The sequence below is a fragment of the Colletotrichum gloeosporioides genome (genome assembly GCF_011800055.1).
Source record: "Colletotrichum gloeosporioides strain Lc1 chromosome Unknown consensus_7, whole genome shotgun sequence".
NCBI lineage: Eukaryota > Fungi > Ascomycota > Sordariomycetes > Glomerellales > Glomerellaceae > Colletotrichum > Colletotrichum gloeosporioides.
The window spans coordinates 456,867-478,200 of record NW_025544652.1 but is presented as its reverse complement, the minus strand read 5'-3'; the positions used below and the strand labels follow the sequence as shown (position 1 = coordinate 478,200).

Sequence of the window (21,334 nt, the reverse complement as noted above, 5' to 3'; positions counted from 1 at the left end):
CTTTGCTGTCAACAGCCATCATAGCCCTTCGTCTTATCCAGGTAGCGACTTAGACGCCCAGGCAGCGCATTTATGCCGCTGGCGGCAAGGAGCATTCGTCACCCTCGCCATCCGTACCTGGCTGGCTGTCCAGGCAGCTTGAAACCGACGGTGAGAGAGAGGCGGGAGACAGACACAGACGCACGCTCACCTCCACGGCCACAACCACCACCACGGGCCAATCGAGACCGCCCAAGCCACGACCCATCTACAGTGCCGTTGCCTCCCGGCGACTGTGGCGTATCCAATATCTTCAAGGGCCTCCCCACACCGACCGCCTTCACGCACGCTACCGCCTGATAAAAAATGCAAGGTTCACCCAAGCCTGAGCATGGGAGCATGGGAGCAGCTTGGCCAAGGCCATCTCCCCAGCGCGAGGCCTGCCAGGGAGTCGTGGATAGGTGGCGGCACAGCATCGCGGATCCGTGACCGTCCCGTCTACTTGCTCGCTCGCTCTCTCACTGTGGAACGGGGGCCGCTCTTGTTCCTGTTCCCCGATGTCCACGTGAGACTCAACAAGATTCCCGCCCGCCGCCGCCGCGGCTTGGTTCATGCTCGACGACGGCCGCAGCGGGCGGATGTGCGCCAGCGGCCAGCAAACCACATGTGAACGAAAAGCATCCTTCCGTCTCCCGGTGCCCGAGTCGTACGTCATCTCTCCCGTCAGCAAGAAGAGAGTTTGGGCGATGGCGCCAAGCAGGCATCTCCCATCTTCTATTTTGGTCTCATGAACAGTTGCTTCTCCTTTCCTCTGCGTGGATTGACGGATGCCCGGCGCAAAGACGGTAAGAAGCACATCGCAATCTAGGTACCTACATAGGCGCCGACACCGACACCGACGGCCCTGCCATCTGCAAGGGCCGTACTCCCAGGGGGTGTCAACGCGGCTCTCACGGTCCAAATTGAAGACCCGCGTATGGGAAACTTTTGCGGGAACGACGGCTGGGGTCAAAGGTAGCCGGCTGCAAGCCAGTGAGTGGCCTGGCAACCAGCCTCGCATCCCCCTATCGCATCCTCATTGATGTCCAGCTCGCTCTCGCCTTCAAGACGCATGTGCAGCTATCCAGCGTTTCGACCCTCGTGTGGGATTCCCAACAAGAAACGGTGCGAGGAACACACTACGTTTCCAGTGTGGCTGAGCTTCGGGCTGCCGGGCGGTGTCTCCGTTGATCGGGCACTTAGTCCAGATCGCAACCTGTCATCTTCGTTCTGCGTACGGGGGAACGCATGAACAGTCTGTTGTCGCAACCGGAGCATTACACACCGATCAAGTGAGAACCAGAGAATTGGCTCTGGCTGAGATGCAAGGCTGAAGGAGTCAAGTCTGACGTTAGAAACGCAATTGGATGCAACGTAACCAACAGAGTTGCTTCTCGCTGCGAACTCGAGTGACTTCATCGTTCACTACTCAGCTATCAGCAAGCCGCACGCCGCTAGCTCAGGGAAGCTCCCTCATCTCTTAAAGCGGCAATGAGGGGCACCTCATTCTCAATGGTGGGGCAGGAACTTTTTTTGGTTCTTCACCAACCACCGTAGAGCATGAGCAACTCATCACTCATGCCTCAACGGCACGGAATTAGGGACTCCAGAGTTACGATACACCCTCAATTATGACTGGCAGGCGGGAATTGCCAACTCAGCATCCTTAATGATCCGATCTTGGGCAGGAAGTGTTGGCAATGGGTCGGAACGCTGCGGTCAACGTGTGTTTTCTGCCCAAGTTTCAACCGCCAATCTGCATAAACGTGCACTGAGCTGGCCCTGATCAGGGCTCTCACGTGAGATCTGCGCTAAGCCGTTTTGAGACAAGAAACCTTCCTGAAGGTTCCAGAAAAGGGCAACTGTCAGTGCAGCCAGTCAGAGCAGTGACCAGGGCCCTGAGTTATGGAGAACTTTTTGAGGTGTTGATGAGATTCTCAGTGAAAGTCGATGAACGTTCTTGAATCTTGATGTGATTCAACAACATCAACTCATATACCCCTGCGGAAACCATTTCAACTCGACAACTCACAAAAGCGTGTCACGGAACATCTGACGCATTCGTTAAAATCAAACCTTCACAAGCAAAAGCAATCTACTACAACTTGCATCATGGATAGAAACCTGAACGAGCTCCTCAAATGGAGTATCGAGAATCAAGAGAACGGGGGCCAAAACGGTGAAACCGGTCAGAACGAGCAGGCCGCCCGGGCCCCCGCCAGCAACCTGAACCCCGAGGCTATCGCGGCCCTTTTCGGCGGCGGCCCCAGCGATGCTGACCTCATGAAGGCCTCCATGGAAGCCATCACTTCGACCGACCCAGAGATGACCCTCGACAACAAGCTTGTCGCCTTTGACAATTTTGAGCAGCTCATCGAGAACCTCGACAACGCCAACAACATGGCCAACCTCGCTCTGTGGTCACCTCTGCTCAGCTGCCTCACCCACGACGAGCACGACATGCGCCGCATGGCCGCCTGGTGCATTGGCACCGCCGTTCAGAACAACGAGCCCAGCCAGGAGCGCCTGCTCGCCATGGGCGACGCTGGTATCCCCACCCTTGTGTCGATAGCTACCAAGGACGGCGAGAAGGAGGCCGTGAGGAGGAAGGCACTCTACGCCCTCAGCTCTGCTGTGAGGAATTACCAGCCCGCCATGGACCTTTTCACGGACGAGCTGGCCAAGAAGGGCCTTCACTCTTCTGGCAAGGTTGAGGCCGTCAACATGGATGAGATTGACAAAGTCATGGATGGGCTTAGAGCCAAGATTACGGCATAGAGAGATGACATTAGAGGATTCGTTATGAACTTGCATGGACGGCGTTTTGGGCGGTACGACATGGGGGATTCTGACGTACGGGACGACCAAAAAGAATGGGAACATGGGCTTAGATGATCACTACTTCGTAAATGAGATTCACGATTGCGAAATGGAAGTAATTTCATCCAGATGACGCTGTCGTTAACGTGTTTGGGAGTGACCTTTTTGTTGGTACAGTTCGTTTACAAGATTTCTAGTCATTTGGTATTGTACATTTTTGTTTTATTTGGACACACCCTTGCACAACCGCCACTCAATCCCTGAACTTTCCATGGAACGGAAGACCAAGGGCCTGGAGCAATAGCCTAGCCTGTCGGTTTGACGTGGCGGTCGTTTGGATGTGAATATGGCAACCTGGAATGAGCTTGAAAGTGTCGTCAGCAAAAAAAGAGATCATACATCGTAGGCAGCGGTATTAACTCACTCTGGCGGGGTACATGTCATAGTTGATTTGGAGCTCGGGGAACCACGCAAGGTCATCAGGTTTCAGACCGAGAGAGAGGTTGCCGTTGGCGTCACCAGTGGTGGCCTCGACACCGGGCCAGTCCTTGATCTTGGGCAGGACAAGGTTGATGAGCTTGTCAAGGAACTCCAGGGCCTGGTTGCCGTAAATAGTGGTCTTGACACCGGCCTTGTCGCCCTTGCGGATCTTCCACTGGACGACGTTGGTTGTGACCTCAGTGATCTCGGGGCAGGAGCCGCTGATGGATTGGATGACGGACCGCGCGACGTTGAGGGTGCCGTGGGGCATCTTGCTGCCGGGCATGAAGGCGTGCAGCGAGACGGCCTTGATCTGGGGGATGTTCCGCCAGGTGACGTTCTTCTCGAGAAGGTCCAGCTTGCTTCCTCCTCTGGGACCGCGGCGGGGACGGTTGATGTTGTACGGCGAGGAGTCGTCCCACTCACGTAGTCGCTCGCGTTCCGGACGGTCTGGGGTTCCCGGGGGCTTGTGGAGGTAGGTCATCGTCAACAAGTCGGAGGCGACGGTGGACTCGTAGGTCTGGCGCAGACGGGGAATGTTGAAGGGTCCGGGAACGAAGTCTCGTGCCGTGGGGTCGGTAGAGGGTGGTGACTGAACGGGGTGCAGCGGGCCGCGGTCGTACTTTGGGGGGTGGAATTGGTATCTGTTGATGGCATGTCAGTGCTCTGCTTGTGCGTTGATCTTTCGCATAGAGGGACATACCTCTTTCCGGGAAGCTGTTGTGGCCTCTCGGAGATGCGCTTCGCAGTATCGTATGCCTTCACGGCGGCCTCGTCTGGTCCTGGGACACCCATGGACGAAGCGGGTTCAAGGTCAGCCAGCTCGGGAGCGGCCTTTGAAGCGCTGGTGGCGGCGCATCGCTGGGCGACAAGAGGCGTCAATTGCCACGGCGAGCGCTGCCTGCAAATAGCCCGACCTAAGCGGGAGCTTTCCCGTAGTGTGGCCATGTTCTGTCGTGTGTACCGTCGCAAGCCTCACCACGTCTGCGAGGGCATGTCGCGATGCTGGAAATTTCAATCTCGAAATGTTCAAGACAGGTCCGTGCCACGTGTGGCTGGAGACCTTGCTGCGGGACGACCCCGGATAAGATGTGGCTGGATCTTCCCGGACTTATCTTATCGCACCTGGACGTTGAGGCATCCCTGCTTCGCCAGCACTAACACCGAACGCACCGAAGGAGACTTTGTTACATCACCGGACGGGAGCGAACGTGGCCAGCAGCACCTAACTCTAGTGGGCTTCCGGGCGCGACGGACATTCGGGCCTTCAAACCTCGTGGGAGTGGGTGTACTGTCGTCATCTGCAATCAGGCCGCCGCCCTTCGTCCATCGGGTTTCCTTTCAGCGCCCATCGGATTCTAGCGAGGCGCCGAAGATCCTTTCTGGAGCGAATACTGTCGCTCACGCCGTCCCTGGATTACGTAGCAGCGATCATTCGGCCCCTCAGCTGAATTGACAGTCACCAGTCCCATGGGTCATCAAGCGCCGTAGAGTCGGGAAGCGATGTGTTTGGCTTTCTCGTACCGAGCTGACAAGGTGGGCAGAGGACGCAGAGCAAACAGTCAAGACGCGCATACGCACGATCAGCGAAAGGGAAAAGATGGGACGAAGGGATGGGGAAGATGAGCATTGTACATCTCGATGATGGGAGGCGGCGCGCTACCCTGCAGGTTGCCTGATTGTACCCCCAAGATGGACACGAATGCGAACGTATGCGGTTTACGCGGAGCGCATCTCTCGTCGGGTTCGAGTTTAGTGTCACATCCAACGTCTAACCGACCGACCACGGGGCTTGTGAGTGACATATTACGCCACGGAACTTTAGGCTACGGGCAACCCGTTGAATGACAAGTTTGGCGCGTTGTACACGTTGAGCTTCGTGGCATGCCCTGTCACTGGGTAGTAAGGTAGATTAGAGTTGCGTATTACAGTTGAGCCTCCTGGGGCTTGCTGCTGGGCTGAGTGAGGGGAGAGGTGATGCAGGCGAGCTATTCTATTTTCGCAATTCGTCTGTTCTTTCAACCAAGCTGGCCTCCGAAGTCTGTTCTCTGCAAATCAAGAACGTAGACGGGGGATGGGGGCTGTTGAAACTAGAAGCATGGGCCACAGAGCCATGAGGTCGGATCTGCGCAAGTAAGGGACGCGCCAAGACTTGTCCCAGAGGGTATCATTGCATCCATTTACACGCCTCACGAAACAAGAGCGAGACCTAAGGAGATTTTGGTCCAGCCGAAGATGTGCTTTTTCCCCGCCACGCCAAGGGTCCGGACTGCTATCCAGAGTTGGGACAGGGGATCGAATGACTTGTGGTTGATATGATGGATGAATTGCCACTTTCATCTTAGGGACTCGGGAGGCGTGATCTTTTTCGGATGTTGCTCCCACGATGGACAGGCCTTACGTATGACACCTCGCGTGGATGTTGGATGTTGGGGCAGGCAACTTTTACTCATAGTTTAGACGAGGTCCTATGTAAGAAACGCGGCAGCCCGGGGAGACAGAGAGACAGACAGAAGATTCTGGCTTCTATTCTGCCTATTGCATCCACCCACAGCGTCCGCCAAGTCGCTTGCAAACTAGTTACCTAGATCAACGAACAGGTACACACGTGTTGGTGTTGGTAAGCTGCTCGGAGTCACGGTCATTCCTTGACGGACGTAGAAGCAGGTTGTGTTCATCGGGTCGAACAGCGAAAAGTCCGCCTTGCCGTCGCGGGCTATCGACCAAGGCACTCCCAGCCCGGGCAGGCTCCCGAGTCAACTGACGGGCAAGTCCGCAAGGAGCACCAGGTGCCCAGGAGGACAGTTTCTAGCGGTTGGAAGTACCGGTCCGCCCAAGCTTTGCCGCGCCGGTACCTGGGCCTTTGGGCGATCTCCACCGCAAGGTGCCACCTGCGGCCCTGCCAGACCTGGCCACCCTGGACCCCGAATTTTTCGAGCCAAAATCCGCGAACCACCATCTGACCCTGGCTCCTCCTCCTTGTCCCCATCGCCTGCTGGTTGTAACGGGTTGGCACACTACGGCGCCTGTTGAGTAAAGGGCTCGCTACCTTAATTGCTTCAGCTGTCCCCCCGGTATCGACCAACAACACATCGACATTTCCTCTCAGTATTTTTACGACCTGCCTTTTAGTTCTGCGTACTCTTTCTACCTAAGGAACGACCCTTCGCGACCTTTGACACCAAGATACGACCGTTGCAGGTCAGCAATTTCCCTTTTTGCAGCATATGCAGCAGCGTCCCGTCGCTCGTACAGAATACGCTGACAGATGGAAAAGTCCACGCCTGATCATCCAGCCCCGTCTTTTGCGACCTGCGAAAATCTGCCCCGCCGAGACGCGCCAGAGCCCCTCCATACCTCCTGGCATACATTCTTCGCTCTCAACTATTGCTCTCCACTCCCGTACTGCTGGCTGATGGGGGTGCGATTTCGACCTGATCATGGTTTCTGACCGCTGAGGTGACTGCTTTCGTTGAGTAGCCTCTTCGGCTTCAATCACCCCTAATTCGCTTTGCATCACCACCAACACAACCCGCGACCATGAAGGGCAAGAAGTTCCTCAGCCTGCGGGACAGGAATGGCGCCCATCGCAGGAGCAAATCCTCAGAGCCAGGACAGAAGGTGAGTTTGCGACCCCTGGCGCTATGATCGTGTCTTCACATGCTGTTTTCGTCTGTTGAGAAGGACTGGAGGCTAATTGCTTGTTCCCTCGCACTAGAGCCGACCGCTGTCAGCCGAAGCCTTCAGATCCCTTTTCAAGAGCAACACCGCCCAACTGCCAACCGACGAGGAGCTGAAGGAGAAGGAGTCTCAAAAGGTACGCCAAGTCGCATTTTACCCACAGGAACTTGACCTAATTGCGATGACAGGTCGAAGATATCAAGACCAAGCTTGCCGATAGCAACGTTACGGACGTCTCCGAAGAACACATTCGCGACTCTTTGCATAGCGAATACGCCAAGCAGGACGTCAACAAGACCGTCGAATTTATCAAAATGCAGTGCAAGGCAATGGCTGGCAAGATCACACACTACAACCCCCAGGTCGAGATGGTCGGTGCAGAGAACAGAGGCAACGTCACTTGCTACCTCGACTCTCTGCTGTTTGCAATGTTTGCTAAGCTGGACGCCTTCGAGTGCATGCTGAAGAACGACTTTACGGACGAGCCAAGACGCAGATTGGTCACGCTACTGCGTCTATGGGTGAACATGCTGAGGAGTGGAGAGATGATCCACGTAGACATGGTAAGCTGGTTCTGCGCCTGGACCCCCTTTCCTGTTGCTAACCGTAGAAGACAAAACTCATTCAGGATGCTCTCGCCGACTGCGGCTGGAGCGACGCCAAGCTCCTCGAACAACAAGATACCTCCGAAGCCTTTGCTTTCATTACCGAGACGCTTCAACTCCCCCTATTACAGCTACAAGTCGATTTGTTCCACCAGGGAAAGAACGACAAGGACGACCACAAACTAGTCTACGAACGTTTACTGAACCTGGCTGTGCCCCCCGATCCCGATGGAAAAGGCATCAGGTTGGAAGACTGTCTGGAGGAATACTTCAATACACAAGTGGATGTGCTCAGGGACAGCCACGAGGAGAAGAAAGAGCTGGCACAATCAACACCGAACAAGAACACAATTCGTCTGGTGACACCAGAAGGTAGCACCGACTTTGAGGCAGCAGACGTCTTGAGCACTTCGCCTCTGCAGTTGTCGCCAGCTCTCGAACGGCGCTGGACAGCTTCCCAGGCACCAAATGGCGTACCAGAATCCCCCAGCGGTTCTTCGCGTCCCACCCCAAGGCACCGCTCAACTAGTGTAATCCAGCGAGTCGTACTAGAAGAGAAGGAAAAGCCGGAATCCGACACGCCAAGCATGTTGGAGAAGGCGCGACGGACAAGCTCAACTGTGGTCAAGGCTGTGACAATCCCTGCCTGGCAGTTTTTCAGACTGATTCCCTGGCATGCCGCTGGGAACAAGGAGCCCAAGAACGACATGGAGGTGGCAATGAACTTCAGCCAGCGGCCTGTCGTCGGAATTTGCCTGAAGCGGTACATGATGACCAACTCAGGGATACCACAGCGCCAAAATACCTTCATCGACATTCCAGACAGTCTGAGACTGCCTCACTTCATGCTTGCTGGCGAGACGCAGCTCGAAGAGGACCCTAATGGCTTTAGCATGGAATATAAGCTAGTCCTCCAGTCGGTGGTCTGTCATCGGGGAGACTCGCTTTACAGCGGACACTACATTTCATTCGCACGAGTAGCGCCGAAGCTTCTCACAGACAACAGACGGCACGACCTCGATCCTCCTCCCGATTATGAAGAAGCGCAATGGGTCAAGTTTGACGACTTGAATATCGAAAGCAGAGTCACCTATGTCGACGACATTAGACAAGCACTGAAGGACGAGATGCCCTATTTGCTATTTTACCAGATCGTGCCTATGGTGGAAGTTGCCTCAACGGAGGAAACCGAGACAGAGCCGCCCTCTTACAATGAGTCCAAGGTCAGCATCAACTTGCCAGGGACACCAAACCTGCAAGAGGGCATCAACTCGGGATTTCCTTCCTCTAAGAGCGACTATTTCGAGAACACCTCCATCTCACCACCAAAAGCACCAAGCATTCGATTCTCGTCAGACCTTGAGAGGCCTAGTCGTCTGAGTCTTGATGATGAGCCGTATGGCCTGGGCTTCAAGGACTCTCGCCGCGGAAGTGTGACCTTCACTGATTCTACCTTGGGCACGCCGGCCATTACCCCTGAGGCCGTATCGCCAGCGATCACACCAAACGGCGAGGAGACCACGGCGCAGCGCTTGTCCCGCGCTGCCGCCCGTTTCACGGCAAAGAACAACAAGAGCAGACCAACAAGCCAAGCAGGCGAGGGGCGAATCAGTCTGACTATGACTCGACTTGGAGGGCTCATGCGGACAAGCAAGGAGCCCCTCCGGGAACCTGCAAATGGCAACGCGCTGGCATCTTCCGTCAGTGCCCCCTTGCCTGATCATGTTCCGGAAGAGCAGTTCATCGAGGATGTCGCCGCGGAACCAACACCGATTGCGGAATCCGACAGACAAGGCTCCAAGGAATCAAAGGATTCGAAGGAATACAAGGAGAGGAAGTCGAGCGAACACCATCACAAGCACCACAGCCATAAACGGGATAAGTCTAAGGAGAAGAGGAAGAACAAGGATGGTGAACCCGAGCGGGAATGCGCGGTCATGTAGAGGCACGATACGACAGAGCGAGCGACAGGCGGCTGATGAGCGGTCAATGACTTTGGATGTCTTTTTTGGGCTTAGGATCGATGCAGAGCTTTCAGCCCTGAAAATAGCGAGGAGTTTCATAGGCTACAGATGGGAAGACAGAACGATGCGCATGTGCGCATTGCGCAATGTGAGCTGAAGAAGGTGGCGTTGGTTGCGTTGTCAAAAACTTGGGATACCACGAAGAACAATGAGGGACTCTGTAGGCCTCATGCACGGTCTGAGATGTTGGAAATAATGATACTCTGATGACTGGATCGTCATTCATGAATATTTATCTGCCTGGCCTATACCTATTGGTGATTTGACATGTAATAATAACCTTTCTCTTTCAGTGTCCTGTGCTAGACGAGAGTGAGACCGTGGGACGGTCCATCACGGTAGTAGCAAGAAATCCACTTCTCTCGATCACACACCTCCCCTGCGCGGAATGCAAATCCATCCAACTACTGCAATCTAGTCCTCGTCATTCTGCCGATCGGCGACCATCTCCGCCGCCGTGTTGATGACCTTCTCAGGGGGGCGCTCGACAACCTCGGTGGGGGGAGACGAAAGGCCCGGTACGGGCGACATATTGCCGCTGGCGGGAAGGCTGCCGGGGACGGGGATGCGGATGTCCTCGGGCGAGCCAGGGGTGATCTTGGGGTCGATGCCGGGGATGTGGATGCGCTTGGCTTCGTTCTGGTAGGCGGCGGGAATGATTTCAATGATCTCGTCACGGGGGAACTTGAGCGTGGGAATGTCCATTGTGGCGCAATGCATGAGGTAGGCGTAGAGCACGCGCAGAACGGATTCGTGGGCGATGATGAGGAGGTCGGACTGCTCGCGCTCAAGTTCGAGAATGATGGGTTCGAGGCGGACAGCGAGGTCGTGGTACGACTAGCGATTGTTAGTCTAACTATCAAAGACATGTCCATGTAGGGAGATTACCTCTGCGCGGGGGTATCTGTGGTGGTAAGGGTCCAACTCGTGCTTCTCGACTTCTTCGGGGTAGATGTGGCGGATCGCGCGTTCCGACATCTTTTCACACACGCCAGGGTTGATCTGACTCATTTGCGAGCGCTGGCGGACTTTGAACCCCTTGTTCTTGAGATAGTCGGCCGTCTGCACGGTGCGGCGGCGTGTGGAGGTCCAGACAGAGAGAGGCCGCAGGGGCACCGAGGGGCCGCCTTTCTCGACGAGGGCGGCGTGTTCCTGCTCGCGGTGCTTAAGGAGGATCTCAGACATGCGAGCCGCATAGGCAATGCCTTCCTCGGAGAGGGAAGCGTCAGCTTTGTAGGAATCCTCCTCGTTGGTGACACCGGCCCGAACGAAGTAGGTGGTGCGAGACTTGATGTGCAGATTTGTGAGGTAGAAGACAATGCGGTGGGAGAGGTAGTTGAAGGACACGTTGTTGTAGAAGAATTTACGACCCGCATTGATCATCTTGATGTAGTTCAGTTCCTTCTCGTTCATGGTCTCGAAGACGGGAATCTTCATGTCGATGCGGCGGAGGTAGAGTTTCGCCGCCTCATCGGGGTCCATACCGGCAAACTGGGGACGTTAGCGAGGCAGAGGAAAGACCAGGAGAGTACGCACATCGGGCGAAGAGATCTTGACGTTACGCGCATTCTCGCGAAGAATGGACTCGTCGTCCACGAAGGACTCGATGAAGAGCGTCTATTTGCATTAGAAGGACTTCTTGACGCACGCAAGACTTGTACAGCTTACCTGCACATCGTGCTTTGCGAGTTCCTTGGCCAAAGCACGACGACCAGCAGCAGTGGGGTTCACGGCGTCGTAGATGGCAACTTGGCCATTCTCATGGTTCAACCAGGCGTAGATATCTTCGCGACACTTCTTGAGGATCTTCTGTCTGAGAATAACAGATTGAGGAGATGCGTCAGGAAAGAAGTAGTCCTCGGGGACAATACCACCCTTGCCGACGGTTGCGCGGCGATAGTCACCCAGATGGAAGATGCGCGTCTTCACGCCCAGCCTACAGGCTCCTTTAGCAAGAAGTACAAAAAGACCTGCCAAAGTGAACTTACCAGCCAAGGTAACGCGCCATAGAAACACAGATGTGGCTGCTCATGTCAGCTAAGGTATCTTCCGATCAAAGGATGCACTCACGTCTTTCCACGAGCTGGAAGGCCAACCATCACAATAGCGATACGGCCCGAGTGGAAAAGCCGGCCAGACATGGTGCTGTACAACTGGGCCGGAGCCATATCCTGGTCCTCTGGAACATCATGGATACCGTCGATGAATGTTGAGCTCTTGCGACGGTATCTGGGCGCGTTGGCCGCGATCTCGGCGGTACTATCAGAACATAAAATGTCAATAACTTTTTCTTCAGCAAACTCCGGCATGGATGGTGAAAGGGGTTTGCAGCACCCCGATGGATCAATCAGCTTGTGAGAGATAAGATCATGATATGAGGTGGTTGTCTTTGCTGTGACGATGGAATGCGTGGAAGATGGAGATAGAACACACAGGAGATGAAGATGCTGAGATGATTGTATGTAAAAGAGGCAGACATTGTGCTACAGGACTCAGAACCAGATCCAAGAAGAAGGGGAGCAATGTAGACTAGTCACAACAGTGAATCTCTTGACATCAGCTTCCCCAGAAGCATGAGGAGAATGTCCTGTTTACCAAAGACCCATTCAAGGATGTCGTTGATGTCGAGGGGTGGCTCGGTCAATGAGCCTTTGTCTTGAGGAACCGGGCAACACGTTCGACCGCGACTGGGTAGGTACATAGGCTGTAGAATTTGGCATGGTTGTAATGGTTGTAATGAGAAACCTTTGACTTGTCTCATGCAAAAGCATGGCTGTATTTGAAGTCTTCTTGATGAAGTCTTCTGGGGATAGCTCCTCAAATTTGTATCTCAATGCTGAGACAGCACTTGCTGCTGTGATGTGGGACAAGGAGAGGACAGGCTATTGGGCGGATTCTCTTAGGGCAAAACGAAGGAAAACGAAGGAGCTTACAGCAAAGTGTCCATGTTGACGGATCAGATTTCCAGAGAATGTGTTGGTCACCTATGAGGGACGGCAAGCGAATCAAGGATTATGCCGAGGGACAAGAGGTGGGAGCGGGTTGGTCGAGAGGCATACACGGCACCGCCTTTGCGCCGGATGGAGGGGCCGCTACGGAGGGGAATAGCGGGGACGATGCAATGACGCAGTGCCGGGTTGAGACGTTGTTAGTACTGGCCCTCACGAAATCGAACCAGACCAGGAGTACGAAATGGGCGAGGTGAGGTCAAGGGCCGACCTCAGAAAGACAAAATCGCGCAGAAGTCGGTGCTTCGTGGACGGTGATGGCGGTCGCGGTGAACGTGACGCTGCTGTCTGAGCTGCCCCCGTTCCGAATTAAGCCGCCAGCCCTTGGACCGCCGAGGACCCTCCTTCGCCGAAATTCTGTGGTCTGTGCAGGCGGGTGCCCAACCGGGATTCGAAAAGACAGCGTTGATGGTTGGTCTGCTTTGCTAGATATCTCAGGAGAGTTACGATGGTTTGGTCTGAAGACTCAATGGAGGTTGGGAATCACCTGTGCAGGTGAGGAAGGTTAGGTAAGTTGCAGGATGTCCTTGGACTACTAACACCTCTGGCGAAGAAAGAGGCCTTCTGGGCTGAGTGCTTGGGAAAGGCCAAGGGAACGTGCCGGATGCAAGCAAGGGTCTTCTCGGCGGCAGTCCCGACATCTGGGGCCGGTTAAGCTTCGGACCGATCGAGTGCCCTGTTGCACCTGACGTAACTTCAGTCACGTGACTCCCATTCAATTGAAGGTGAGCTCTTTGGCAGGCCCCCACCGGCTGTGGCGCTCAGCTCTGTGGTCCCGTTGAATCCAACGTGGCACCGTGGCTCGTGCTCGACCAGGACCTCCAGCTGGTGCGTAATGTAATCCAGCGTGGAAGAAATTTATTCTCCAGTCTGCCAATCCAACGCTCCCGCCTCCGAGTCGACGACTTCTCCAAATCGACCCTGCCTGCCCATTGCGCGAGCTTCAATCGGTTCCCCCAGGGCAGTCGCAGCTGTATTTTTCCTCCCGATACAGAGACCCTTTGCTCACTTCTCCCTCCCTTTAAGACTTTTCCCGTCTGTTTAATTCCCCGGTTTCGTTCGACGCAGGCCCGCGCCGACTCTCGCAACCATGGCCGCAAGCTTCCAACAAATTCAGAATGTTCTTCTGAACAACCCTGTCGCCCACACTCTGTCAGATGCCATCAACTCATTCTCGGAAAGGAGAGCGAAGCTTGGCCTGTCCAACCCCGGCACCACCGAGAACCTGACGAAGGAAGTCCAGCGCGATGTCCTGCTCAGCAACTACATGTTCACTGGCCTCCGCGCCGACCTCACCAAGGCCTTCAGCATGTCACCTTTGTTCCAGGTTTCTCACCAGTTTGCTATGGGCGACCGTCTGAACCCGTACACCTTTGCTGCGCTGTATGGAACGAGCAAGGTTGGCAAACCCCGCCATGTCAATTATGCGCGAAAACTGTTCGCTGACGTAGAGATAGGTTTTCCTGCAAGGAAACATGGACAACGATGGACAGCTTTCTACCCGATTTAACTACCGATGGTCTGATAAGCTGGTGTCGAGGGCCCAGTTCCAGGCTGCTCCCGGCGCCGGCCAGGAGATGCTTCAGTTCGAGAACGAGTACACAGGCGACGACTTTACTGCCTCCCTCAAGATGCTCAACCCCTCCTTCCTCGAGGGCGGCATGACCGGCATCTTCATTGGAAGCTACCTTCAGTCTGTTACCCCCAAGCTTGCTCTCGGTCTCGAGACCGTCTGGCAGCGCCAAGCCATGACCCAGGGCCCCGAAACCGCTACTTCCTACTGCGCTCGCTACAAGTCCGCCGACTGGATCGCCACCGCTCAGCTCCAGGCTCAAGGTGCTCTGAACACCTCTTACTGGAGACGTCTTTCCGACAAGGTTCAGGCCGGCGTTGATCTGTCTTTGTCTCTCGTCCCTGGTGCTGGAGGTGTCATGGGTGGGTTCCAGAAGGAGGGTGTCACCACCATTGGCGCCAAGTACGACTTCAGAATGTCCACTTTCCGTGCCCAGGTCGACTCCAAGGGCAAGCTGAGCTGCTTGTTGGAGAAGCGCATTGCTGCCCCTGTCATGATGACTCTGGCCGCCGATGTTGACCACTTCGCGGTATGTGAAGCGAATTTCTACTCACGAGACCATACTAACTCTTTCCCAGCAACAAGCGAAGATTGGTGTCGGTATCTCCATTGAGGCCGGTGGCGAGGAGCTCCAGGAGCAGCAGGAGACTCTCGGTGCTCAGGGCACCCCCAACATCCCCTTCTAAACTCGATACGAGGCAGGCTAGGCTTTCGCCGAGCCTGATCCGAAGCTCCGCTCCTAATGGAACCCGATAATTGTTTGTCCTCTGGCGAGGACAGGAAACGACACCAACGAACTCGACTCCTCTTTACAAGCTCTTTTTTCTTATACTGCTGTCTTAGTAAACGAATTCACGCCCCGACAGCACTAGACGATTTGAAGCTTCTCATGCCCCCCCGAAGCTCACCTTTCCGTCCACCCATCTCACTCTCGTTCGGTGACCCCGATTCCTGTTCTCTACCGCCGAGGACCTGTGTATATTACGCTCAGGACGAGCAAAGAAATGATCAGCGTGGTGGGGTATGGGCTGGCTTGGATGCATTTGTTATGGGGAGGTCTGGAACGGCATACCCGACGCGGAGTGGCCGATGCCACTCCGATGAGAGAGCATCTACATGAGTGAGAGCATCCTGAATGGGCCCTCTTGATGAAAAGCTCTCGCATGTACTTTGTATGAAGGAGATAGAATTCAGATGCTGATACAAGCCCTGTTGTACAATCACGAAGTCAAGAAGAAGTTGTGTGCATAAGCTACACTGGGGCAAGTAACTGCAGGTCAAACAGAGTACTACCGAGGCCATAGTACGTAACCTCATAAGCATAGCATGCGAAGGTGCCGCTGCTGATGCTTGGTCAGGTTATCTTCAAACCACCTAGGGGTCACGGTTGCCTGGAAACGCCTCGCAGACGACGAAGCGTTCCAATAGACAACTTGTCAGACGCTCATTGCTCTGTCTCACTTCCAGATGGGGACGCAAGGGATTCTTCGACACAATCGAAGCAGTTGCAGCGACGTCTCTGATACAGCCTCAACAATAAGTCTGATTTCAGGATTTGCTATTCTACTCCTGGTCAATCTGCTTGAACAGCGTCTTCACCTCCTCATCACTCCACTCCTTCACACCCAGCATCGCATTGTCGCTCTTCTCCCATGGAGCGGCGTAGTGCTTCTTTGTGCAAGCGTACGGAATCTGCGGGATCAAGACATCAGGTGTCATGACACCCTTCTTAATCTGCTCCATGCACTGCGCGTAGACGGCATCCATGTCCGTCTTGATCTCCTCCCACTCCCCGCCAATGGCTTCCTTCGCGAGCTGCGCGAGCTGCTTCTGCGACTTGTTGATCGTGTGCACATAGATGATGCGGTTGGCCGAGTCGTCGGGGTTCGTCAGCGACCCGAGGACAGCTTTGCCGACGTCGGGGAGGTTCGTGTAGGGAACCACGTTGTCGCCGTCGTTGAAGTAAGTGATCTTCTTCTTCTTGACGTCGAAGCCCATAAAGGTCGACCGGATGCCCCAGTCGAGGAACGGCCCGTTGGCGATGATGGTCCACGTGAACTTGTCACCCACCTCCTGCGCCTTGGCCTCCATGTACTTGCGCGTCAGCGCCTTGATTCCGAACACGGGCAGCTCCGGAACGTGGGCCTTGTTGGGGTCGATGCCAAAGTCGGGCGGGATGTACCGGTACACGCCGGCGGCAACAGCAGCGTCTACCACGCGGGTCGCGGCCTTGGGGTCGAAGTTGCTCGTGCAGTTGACGAACGCGTCCTGGCCCTTGAGGGCGGCGGTAAGGGAGTCAAGGGACTCGTAGTCTACCTCCTTGACGGTGCAGCTGGAGGGGAAGTCGTGAGAGCCGGCTTTGCGCGTGAGGATGGTGATGTTGAATTTCTTGGTGTCCATGAGAGCTTTGAGGACATGGGGGCCCACGTTACCGGCAGCCTGGGCTTGTTAGTTGGTAGGAGGGTATTGGATAGGGAGGACTTACGCCGGCAATGGCGACGTTCTTGATTTCTGGTGCCATAGTGTTGTGATGTGTCGATTTACCGTTGAAGTGTGTTTAGCTTTTGATGATACTAGACATCAAGACGACCAGCAGCGCAGAGCTCCTACTTATCTTCTTCCTCATTTCCATGGCAAGGATGATTGGCCGCGCTGAAGCAAGCTCCCGGAAGCAAACTGGAAGCATATGCCGCTGTGACGGGCTTCCGTTCCAGGCTCGTCTGAAGGTATCTTGGCCGTCACTCATTTGCTATCTCGCCAGAGCCTCGACAGCTTGGAGCTTCGCGCTCCGAAGCCAGAGCTATGACCCTGTAGCAGCAAGGTGACGCACGTACGCGCACACGTTCTCGAACATGGTCTGGTTCAGTGTTTCCGTGTACCACACTTCAAGGAGCTCGGTCTGTTGAGGACGACCAGGTCATCGGAGATTGCGTATAACTCGACAGCCGCAGTACAATACGGTGGACCTCGTCTGCTCGAGTTGCTAGGTTTGGCTCGTGTTACGGAAGAATACGATAGCTAAGCTCTGAGCTTCCGCGTCTCGCTTACCAAGTGTCTCGATAAGGCAGTGTACTCACCGTGAACTCATTGGTAGTATGGCTGCCTTGCATGACATAGCCTTCTGAAAGTTGGGATGATTGGAAGCTTCCGGGTCTGCCGGGCTAGCGAGGCCTTGCAGCTCGTTCGCCTGGACGGGAACTAAGTTGCGAGAGGAAGCAACAAGACAGCATTATCACAAAGTCAAATTCGGATGACGAACAGGCGCGCGGGAGTTGGTTGAGATTCATCGTGCTCGACGTGATGGACGTGTCGGAGGTCCGTAGTACAAGGGTCGGCATGGTCGTTTCGAGATGCGACATCCTTTCCATGAAAAGAGACGTAGTGAATGATGATCCTGCCATATAATGGTCTTCATGTTTGTCTCCCGGTGCAGTTCACTCGACATGAATGAAAATATACACAGCCAGTCGCTGCCAGCTGTGCAGTGCTAAGATTGTTCTGTAGACTAGAACAAGTGGTCTGTGTGCAGGATTGATCAAACTTCCGAGACAAACATTTCACGATGTATTGAGGAGCACTTGAAAGCTATCGATGTCGCAAGTCGAGCTTTGAGACTACCAAAAACAACAAAAAGATGTGCGAGAACCGGGACTCGAACCCGGAGCAGCGGCATGGGAAGCCGCTATGTTACCCCTACACCATTCTCGCTGTGACAAACTCTCGTCAAGCATCGTTTATGAATGCTGACACGGTGGCTGACTATGCCGAGCAGTGAAGCCTGCATCCCGCTGATGACAAGTCGCAAAGGTCCCATAATGAGGGGTGACGGAAACACCCGGCTTATGATGAGGGGTTACTGCATGACTAAACTCAAAATGGCAGCAGGATTCGGCGGCTGTCATACCGTAGAAAGTGGTTCCGGAAACATACCTTACCTTTATAGTGGCTTGGTTGTGAATTGACCTTTGCTGAAACATGACAGATTCTTCGCCGATGTGTCATTTGGTTCATAAACACAGGTAACATGAACCCGCTCCTAGAAACAGGTGCTCTGAAGAATAGAAAAGAAGAGCAGTGGCTTGGGTGAAATCGAAGGAATTTGTAGGAGAGAAAAGTTTTGTCGAGTCGTTCTGGTGCGAGCTAGACTGCAAACTAATCACAGCACTGGTCGGTGCGCTGCAGCAAGCAAGACCCCCTGTCTTCAATGGATCTTCCCAGTAACAACACCTTATGTAAGGCGGCATAGTACATTCAATAACTGTTAGCTCGAGTTGAATCTTGAGGACATGAATTCGTCTTACAAACTAAGCCTTATTTATTTATAGCCCTCTCTACATCTATTGCTCCGTTATTTCAACAACAACAAAAGAGCGTTTTCCTCAGAAATAAGTTGTAAGTAAATAGAGACAGTCTACTGACGGAGTACCATAAACTCACAGGGGTTGTATGGTAGCTTTACTAGGGGTGCTTACCAAAGGTGATGATTAGTGAGTGCATACTTGTAACCAACCAATGTCAGACTCCGTGAAGGCACTATGCTTTGGATAGGTAAAGGAGTCGAGTTTCTTATTTCGTCTACGGTACGTACGGAAGTTCAGTACCCCACTAAGATAATAAGCCTATAGATTTAGATGCCACGGAGACCGAATCTATGCTATCCCGCGGGCGAGTTCTTGTCTCAAGGTCCATTCAGCATCTGCCTTTCATGAACGAACCTCAATCCTTCCTTCCCACAACTCAAATCAAGTATCGGAACCCCTTCTGCCTCTGCCTCGCCGTACCAACATCAACACCCTCCACATGTGCCGTCTCCCCCAACCTCTGCATCTCCTTATCCTCCACCACCACGTCCTCATTCTCAAGCCTTTCCAACCGCTTATTTTCACGCACCAGAATCCACCGCTGCCACACACCACCAACCGCAGACACCCCCAGCAGCGCAATGACAATACCCAAAGCAACAGGGTACCGATCCCCTTGCGCATCAAAATACGTGTACGAGGTCCAAATGGACGCCGCGTTCCCGACGGCATTCATGAACCCCAGTGCCGCGGCGCGCTTCGCGGGCGGACGGGGCACGCACGTCGATATCCAGGCGTACGTCGTCCCATTCATGGTGAAGACGAAGTTGAGCAGGAACAGCGAGAAGTACCGCGGCCCAAAGGCCGTTGTCGTCATGAAGATAACGCAGCCCGCAATCACGATTGGGATAGGATCTAAACCATCGGCCGTTTGATCAGTAACTCAACTTCCCCAATACGTTAAGACCTCGAGTAAAAGCGGGCGCAACTTACACATGAAGAACCAGAACCGGTTCTGCACCCGGTCCGACAACCACGAGTGGAAGGCACAGTAAAAAGCCATAAAGACGTACGGCGGCGCCACAAGCAGCAACGAGACGGTATCGTCGAACCCCAGCGTCCGGGTCAGACTGGGGAAGAAGTTCTGGAACCCACCCGCGCCGACGAAGGCGTGGTACGCCACGGTGAGAATCCACACCTTGGGGTCCCTCAACGCCATCTTGAAGCCCTCGAGCTGCGCCCGCGGCCCGCGGGTCTCGTCGACGTCCGACTCGGCCGCGTCGACTGCCAGCCGCTTGGTCGCCAGGCGCCGCAGCTCCGGGGAGAGCGCACGCCAGGACTCGGGGAAGTCGGGGAGCACGAGGCAGATGAGGATGCCTGTCGCGACGGTGACGACACCCTCGAGGATATAGAGCCAGCGCCAGGCGGAGATGCCGTGTGCCTTGTCGAGGCCCTTAAGGATCCCCGCGGCGATGAGGTTGCCAAAGGCACCGGCTATGAGGGAGCCGTTGTAGAAAAGAGCCATCCGCAGCGAGAGTTCTTTTTTGGTGTACCACTTTGAGAGGTAGAAGATGACCTTATGCCTGTGTGAGTAGGTAGATAGATTGAGGTGAGGAGCTGTACTAACCCCTGGGAAGAACGGTGCTTCTTTTCTTGATGTCAGCCGGTGTAAGCGAGACGTGGGGTTTGTACTAACCAACGAGACCCAAGACCAATCTGCAGGCGATGATGCCGGCGAAGTTTTGGACCAAGGCTGTGAGGGCCGAGACGAGGCCCCAGGCAACGGTGAAGAAGCCGAGGTAGTACGCCGGTTTGCCAATGTGGTTGAGCATCATGTTGGAAGGAACCTGGGCGAGGACCTAGAAACACAACTCCGTCATTATCGAGTCCGTGGGAAAGGGCCCGCACTTACATAGGTGATGAAGAGCACCGAAAGCCCAATCTGGTCTGTTACGACGTGTAAGCTTCATTAACAAGTCGAGCTCGTAGAAGCTCTTACACTGCGTGTCGGTGAGATTCAGATCCGCCTCCAGTCCTTGAAGACGAGCTGCGGCATAGTTGTTCCTGCCCAAAGTCAGCCAACGTTCCAGAGTCTGTCGGGACCACTGACCGGTCAATATAGTTCATCAGGTATGTCCACACAATAAGCGGCATGATCATGAGGTCGATCTTCCATCGGAGCTTCTTCTCAAGAGCAAGCTCGTCCTCCGTCAGACCGAACGAACTCATCTGTTCAGAGCTCTGGCTCGCTTCCCTGTACGGCTCAGCCATGTTGTCAACACGGGCTTTGGCTGAAATAGCATGCTCATCGGCATTCGCCGTGTTGGTTGGAGAAACCATTCTAGTCACTCTCTCTCGATCTTTCCGGGGACGAAGACTGAGATCAAGATCGTGCTTTGCAAGTAAGGCGTGTGGGCATACAACTTTAAAAGACTAACCACCCTGCCCAAGGCGTTCACGACGCAACGCGCACCCCCACGAGAATCTCTTGTCATACGTAGTATTATTGATACCAAGATCTCTGTTCTACGGACAACGTTCTCCGTCTCAGCTACAAGCATTCACCGCCGGAAAACTTCCTTGATCGTCCAAGTTGGCGCCGAGATTACCCCGCGTCCCCCATCCATCGCCAAGCCCATCCCTGGGGGGCTGAGCTGCGCGGTTTTCTACTCACTCGTGTTCAACACTTTAGAAGGCCATTTTATGAGTCACTGTGGTAATGAACAGGGACACCAACTCAAGCTCAAGCCAGCATTCGTGACGGACTCTATATTGCGTGTCGTCTGTCTAAAGGAGGCCATTCTCGACCAACGCCCATACCATA

General features: G+C 54.4%; 7 protein-coding genes across 7 annotated transcripts; 3 read left to right on the top strand and 4 right to left on the bottom strand.

The window, feature by feature from the left end:
- Positions 1–2,130: 2,130 nt before the first annotated feature.
- Positions 2,131–2,796, top strand: GCG54_00001552 (Hsp70 nucleotide exchange factor FES1; the record flags this gene model as incomplete). The annotated part of the gene is made up of 1 exon (XM_045401667.1): positions 2,131–2,796. The coding sequence occupies one exon, from the start codon at positions 2,131–2,133 to the stop codon at positions 2,794–2,796; it is 666 nt and encodes a 221-aa protein (XP_045270396.1).
- A 295-nt stretch (positions 2,797–3,091) lies between these two features.
- Positions 3,092–4,266, bottom strand: GCG54_00001551 (50S ribosomal protein L5; the record flags this gene model as incomplete). The annotated part of the gene is made up of 3 exons (XM_045401666.1): positions 3,092–3,202; positions 3,263–3,962; positions 4,022–4,266. The coding sequence occupies 3 exons, from the start codon at positions 4,264–4,266 to the stop codon at positions 3,092–3,094; spliced, it is 1,056 nt and encodes a 351-aa protein (XP_045270395.1).
- Positions 4,267–6,858: 2,592 nt separating this feature from the next.
- GCG54_00001550 (uncharacterized protein) lies at positions 6,859–9,547 on the top strand (the record flags this gene model as incomplete). Its single annotated transcript, XM_045401665.1, has 4 exons — positions 6,859–6,939; positions 7,037–7,135; positions 7,188–7,562; positions 7,613–9,547. The coding sequence occupies 4 exons, from the start codon at positions 6,859–6,861 to the stop codon at positions 9,545–9,547; spliced, it is 2,490 nt and encodes an 829-aa protein (XP_045270394.1).
- Positions 9,548–10,042: 495 nt separating this feature from the next.
- GCG54_00001549 (putative 6-phosphofructo-2-kinase) lies at positions 10,043–11,979 on the bottom strand (the record flags this gene model as incomplete). Its single annotated transcript, XM_045401664.1, has 6 exons — positions 10,043–10,465; positions 10,517–11,119; positions 11,165–11,245; positions 11,297–11,564; positions 11,617–11,652; positions 11,699–11,979. The coding sequence occupies 6 exons, from the start codon at positions 11,977–11,979 to the stop codon at positions 10,043–10,045; spliced, it is 1,692 nt and encodes a 563-aa protein (XP_045270393.1).
- Positions 11,980–13,726: 1,747 nt separating this feature from the next.
- Positions 13,727–14,895, top strand: GCG54_00001548 (Mitochondrial import receptor subunit tom40; the record flags this gene model as incomplete). Its single annotated transcript, XM_045401663.1, has 3 exons — positions 13,727–14,035; positions 14,094–14,738; positions 14,788–14,895. The coding sequence occupies 3 exons, from the start codon at positions 13,727–13,729 to the stop codon at positions 14,893–14,895; spliced, it is 1,062 nt and encodes a 353-aa protein (XP_045270392.1).
- Positions 14,896–15,772: 877 nt separating this feature from the next.
- GCG54_00001547 (uncharacterized protein) lies at positions 15,773–16,730 on the bottom strand (the record flags this gene model as incomplete). Its single annotated transcript, XM_045401662.1, has 2 exons — positions 15,773–16,648; positions 16,695–16,730. 2 exons carry the CDS (start codon positions 16,728–16,730, stop codon positions 15,773–15,775), a joined length of 912 nt encoding a protein of 303 aa, XP_045270391.1.
- A 2,216-nt stretch (positions 16,731–18,946) lies between these two features.
- On the bottom strand, positions 18,947–20,781 carry GCG54_00001546 (MFS transporter prlL; the record flags this gene model as incomplete). The annotated part of the gene is made up of 6 exons (XM_045401661.1): positions 18,947–19,425; positions 19,504–20,139; positions 20,207–20,369; positions 20,423–20,457; positions 20,510–20,574; positions 20,621–20,781. 6 exons carry the CDS (start codon positions 20,779–20,781, stop codon positions 18,947–18,949), a joined length of 1,539 nt encoding a protein of 512 aa, XP_045270390.1.
- Positions 20,782–21,334: the final 553 nt, after the last annotated feature.